This window comes from Montipora foliosa, chromosome 8, assembly GCF_036669935.1.
Source record: "Montipora foliosa isolate CH-2021 chromosome 8, ASM3666993v2, whole genome shotgun sequence".
In the NCBI taxonomy this organism is placed as follows: domain Eukaryota; kingdom Metazoa; phylum Cnidaria; class Anthozoa; order Scleractinia; family Acroporidae; genus Montipora; species Montipora foliosa.
In genome coordinates this window covers 11,416,985-11,421,984 of record NC_090876.1, presented here as the reverse complement: position 1 = coordinate 11,421,984, position 5,000 = coordinate 11,416,985, and the positions used below count along the sequence as shown (strand labels likewise).

The 5,000-nt window shown below is 40.5% G+C and overlaps 1 protein-coding gene and 1 long non-coding RNA gene across 2 annotated transcripts in view; one reads left to right on the top strand and one right to left on the bottom strand.

The window, feature by feature from the left end:
- The window catches only part of LOC137968089 (uncharacterized), a 10,528-nt gene that overhangs the window by 1,810 nt on the left and 3,718 nt on the right, over nucleotides 1-5,000 (bottom strand). Inside the window, exons 2-3 of the long non-coding RNA XR_011116622.1 lie at nucleotides 3,767-3,851; nucleotides 1-605 (exon numbers count right to left, since the gene is read on the bottom strand). The exon at nucleotides 1-605 is cut by the window's left edge and continues 1,810 nt beyond it. This is a non-coding gene — a long non-coding RNA (uncharacterized lncRNA). The remainder of the gene's footprint in view (nucleotides 606-3,766; nucleotides 3,852-5,000) is intronic.
- The window catches only part of LOC137968083 (separin-like), a 41,872-nt gene continuing 40,863 nt past the window's right edge, over nucleotides 3,992-5,000 (top strand). Inside the window, exons 1-3 of the mRNA XM_068814706.1 lie at nucleotides 3,992-4,196; nucleotides 4,272-4,461; nucleotides 4,588-5,000. The exon at nucleotides 4,588-5,000 is cut by the window's right edge and continues 794 nt beyond it. Of these exons, the coding sequence (XP_068670807.1) occupies nucleotides 4,128-4,196; nucleotides 4,272-4,461; nucleotides 4,588-5,000 (672 nt within the window). The 5' untranslated portion in view covers nucleotides 3,992-4,127. The remainder of the gene's footprint in view (nucleotides 4,197-4,271; nucleotides 4,462-4,587) is intronic.

The window sequence follows — 5,000 nt, the reverse complement described above, 5'->3', positions numbered from 1 at the left end:
TACAATATTCAGGTGGCGAAAACGCCACAATATGGTGAGTACCCTATGTTTGATACAGTGTGACCCCCTCCCCCCCTTTTGAAAAATCCTGGCTACACCCCTGTTCTTGATATGGAATGTTCCAGAATCTGTGAGATTCGATGACCTCATTGTCAAGTGGATTACAGCTTACTGCTTCTAAGACTTTATCCGCGGGCTTGTTTTTATCACGAGCGTCGGCCCAGACAAAATTATCATAAACTTCGAGAACATGAGGCCCTGCACAGTTCAAGATAATGGCAGTTGGTACTTTACCATCTTTTTCCCAGGCCCCAGAAGCTTCTAAGTAAATTTCCACTTGCCGTTTCCATCGTCTGAAATTTTCCGACCTATTCCCCGAGTTCACATCCAGTTGCGGAGAAAGCCTGAATTGTTCGGTTTGTGCAGTCGCCATTTCATCAACAGAATCCCACCGCTGCCACCATGTTAATTGGCTTCGTTTAAGAGTCGAGAAAAAGACGAGACACTCGGCTAAACAACCGTAAACACAACAGTTAATCACGAAACCACTATTTCCAGCACGTGGCGAATACGACGCACTGCACCATTGGTAGGTACATGCATGCCTGGGGGGGTAAAAATTACATGATCAACACTATTGGCATTTTAAGTTCACTGTTCAAAAACTCATGAATTATAACAAAAGATTTTCCTGAAAAGTCCATTTATCTATAGGTTAGTGACATAGGTTAGTGCCTTGTTATGATTGGTTGTCATTGGTTGCTGTCATATGGCCACGTTGGTTATGTTGTGATCATGTTAAATAGAAGTACTTAGGGTGCTTTCCATTTGACAGAACTGACCGGCCAGACCGGGTATTTGGAAGGAATAACTCTACTACGCCTTCAATATAACACGCTTGGAGGACGATATATACTCCTCCGGAACAATGCGAGGGATTATCGTGCAAGTGTTCCTTCAAATTTTTGCATTTTCTTTGCAAACTGACGGGTCTGGCTGGCCAGTTCTGACAAAAGGAAAGCGCTCTTTGACTTGGGAACAAACTCTTAGAAAGCACGCTTGTGTACAGTGTCCTTTAGTCATAACACTTAGCCCCTTAAACGTCGTTAGAGTTGCTTTTTTCAATATGGGAGTCTAAAAGGGTTGTCAAAAAAATAAATTAAATGGAAGGAGAATGTAACAAGGTATATGGTACAAGGCCCTCGTGTTTCCTCTTTTTACTGACAAATTGTAGTTGGCAAAAGTTCCAAAATAAAGACAGCATTGTGTTTTGACCATGAGTCTCAGACAAGAGAAAGAAATCTTACAAGCGTGTATTGTTCGCCTCGTTGAGCTCTGTCGTTTGAATAGTACGTACATTATTTTGCAAAGTTGCGTCGACGAGTCGAGTTCATTTGTTTTTAAGCAAGGGGCGAGTCCTGGAGTTCCACGTCAATTCTCTACTCCTAGTAAATTTCGCTTGAAATACCCGTAAAACGTAATGCTGAAAGGTTAGGCAGCGGAAGGGCTTTCGTCCAGAAATACGTAATTAAGTAATAATATGCACGTCCAACTTTGATACCAAACACGAAGTGTCCCATTTAGTCTAAGAATTTGACACATATTTTCAACAAAAAGAGAAGTGTTAGCGTTGTAGATCACGGTAAATGCATCTGTTTATCATAACCAGAGGAACTCGTGCATTTTCCCGCGCGTGCAGCTTCGATCTTATTTTTGTCCATATTTGGGCATAAAAGATTGGTGTCCTAAAATCCCCAGCTTTGTTGCAAGGAAACGAGTTCCCATGAGTCATCAACGTGTAAATTCTCCTCACAATTTCAATGAAATGTCAGTCAAACACGTACTGAGAATGAAGATAATTATCAACTTAAAAGGTGTGATCTTGATATGACACCAAATTTACCATGACTACCCAACAAAGAAACCTATTGTATTAAGTAGGAGGATGAACGATTCGATCTTGGGAAATGAAAGGATTAATTTAAGTCCATCAGGTCCAAGTGATGCGGTAAGAAGCACTCGCCTGTGGCTCTGCCTGTTTATGACTACTTGACTTCTCTGTTCTTCTTCCTTTGCGTAAAACAGAACCAATAGTGCTCAAACCTTTTTCTTTATTAAGGTGTGTCTGCATGACTGGTAGCTGGTCAAGGTTTCGAAATTACTAATATAAATGAACGGTAGTCCGGTCATTTTTCAAATGGAAGAAAAATGACGACTCGATCCGAACCCGTTCAAGCCTGAATTTTTCAGGCTTTCCTTTCTTTACTGCTCAAGTTACGTTAATTAATAATTACGATGATCCCCATCTTAACTTGATTCATTTTTCCGCAGTTCAAAGTATATATCATGGCTTTCATATGTATTAACGTTCGTCAAATATTCTTGTAAAATTTGCTCGTCGGAGCCAGACTAGAAAAGCTTATTGGCATTAAAACAGAAGAGTGTTTTGTTTGGCCGCCATTCTGAAAGAGGTCTACACTGCTTCGCTTTGGCCGATCACAGTGCTTGTCAAAAGAACACTTCAAAAAGGGATACTACCCATTCTGGTGGTTGATTCCGTATTGATAGCCGAGAAGACCCTGGAGGGGAGGGTTTTGTATCACTAATAAAAGACCTATGGACCTCAACAAACAAAACGTTTTACAGAGGGGAATTTCAAACATGCTTATGCCCGCAAATACGGACGAACAGTATTTGACGGATGATCGGATTGAAGGACAAAAAATGAACGATGTTGATGTCCCCAAATTTCTCAGGGTCAGGGAGTCATAAATATAAGAACCAACAATTCCCCCCCCCCCCCCCCTCCCCCACTTCAAGAGTTGAAATTTGTTTCGCCTGAAGTCCCAATGAAGTTGGAGGGTGCAAACTGCAGGTTGCAGATCATTGTTTCACCACAGCTGAAACAAACCAAACCTTCACTAATGCTAACATTAGGCCTAAACACGATGCTTTAAATAATTTTTTAAGCCTAAGGTTAGCATTTTTGTGAAGGTTTGGGTTGTTTCAGTGATGACCTGCAACCCTAACTTGCAATTTACACCCTCTGCCATGAAGTTCCCGTATCCTCCACATTCGCCTAGGGGTCTTCTCTTGGGAACGCTGATGACAAGTGGATAAACCAGAATGCTGTAAATGCTATATAAACCGGGCGAGGTATTTGTAGGAGTGGAAACACTGAGTTTTCATTGGCATACCCAGAAACGCGTGCATGGACTTAGAACTCGAACCTGGGAATAATGATTGACCTGTCACCTAACCACTTGACTACCACACCGAAAGCTGCTCAGGGACAATATCTTAGACACTATTTGATAATGCTGAATTAGTATCACCCAACTATTGGACTAATGCAAATCCTACATTTTAATTGGCGTGAAAGGCGTGACGCTTTCTTTTGTTTTATTCCCAAATAAATATTCCTTCAACTTGCATTTGCTAACTTTATTATTGCCCTCAAGGGCCACGGGTCAACAGTCCATTTGGCATCGCCTCATGGGCTATTTTGGCCCGTAGCCCTTGCGGACTACGAGTCCAATTGTTAATTATCACTCGGCAACAATATTAAACACTACAAAAGGTAGTTTATATTACCAAACTTCATGACAAAGCTAAACATTTTAAAATCAAAGCTTACGCCTAATTAATTTAGCTTAGGCCTAATTACTCTTCAGCGATGATATTCTATGGGAGACTTTAAAAACATTGTTTTTTGAAAGTGCGGTGTCTTATCTTCAGTAGTGAGGTGAAAAGAAGCGCTACTTACAGTGTGTAGAGTTGAAACTCCCAGGTTCAAATCCAGTCCACGGATGTGATTTTTATTTTCCTTATTTTCTCTGCTACCACAAGTCCTAAATTAACGATGATAGTAAATTCAAAGCTTGGCAAATTAGGAATTAATGATAATCGTTAACCTGGAGAAGAGGAGGAGGAGGAGCTGGGGACCTTGTAACTAGCTCACATGGTTGGCATTATTTTTACGCGCTTCCCTGGGTCGAACATTGTAATTTGAAGAAGGCGCCATTTTTTGACTCGCTCAAAGTCAATTTCCATAAAAAAATTTCAAATCCTCACTGTAAACAAAATGCTGCATGTAAGATAGTGATGGAAAGGGCCTTTTGGGAAACATGGAAGGGGAGAGAATCCTCAAGTCACTTCTGAACGGAGAAATAGATGGTCTTTATGAAGACACTAAGGTATAAGATTAGCATTAATTTTTTTGCTCGTGTATCAAAAAGTCTAATTTTATCCTGCTCTTTTTCTGCCTGTAGAATTATCTAGCGCCACTACAGTTTCCCGTGAAAAACAAAAATGGAGTGAAGGGAAACAAAACTTCAGAGGAAACTATCTCCAAATACACTTTATTTTGTACCAAATTTTTACGATGTGCTGTCGAGACCTTGAAAAAAGTGAAGGCAAAGGCTGATAATCTGGATGAAATCACTGCCTCGTTAAAACTAGGTGCGTTGGACAGGAACCTTTTGAGATAAGGGAAGAAAATTGCATTAAAGCCAGTTTTGACATTTCAAATTTTCCATCTTGACAGTCTTAAAAAGACTATTAATTTTTCCTACCTTCTTGTTTTAGTGGGATCCTTGCTAAACAACACATTAGCTGTGCAGGATGGGTATTATTTCAGGTTTATATCTTCTTTGGACCAACTTGCCAAAACAATCTACCTTATCATTGTCCAGCTAATAGGCAAGTCACAGTATGTCAGTGCACTGGGACATGCAAGTGACCTGCTCAAATTTATACAACATGTGAATTCTTGCAAGAGCCACGACAGTGAGAAAACAGTTAAAGAACTGACATCACTGGCGCTACGTGCTTCTGATACTTTACTACAAGGAGCAGGAAAACTTGAAGAGGTAAAAGTAACGGCTGCACAGCGACCATCACACCTTTGCGTTGTTTTGGAATGGAGGAAACTATCTTTACAATTCCAAGCAGAAGCAATCATGCATTCATCCCTGAAATCCTTGGTTGATAGAACTCTG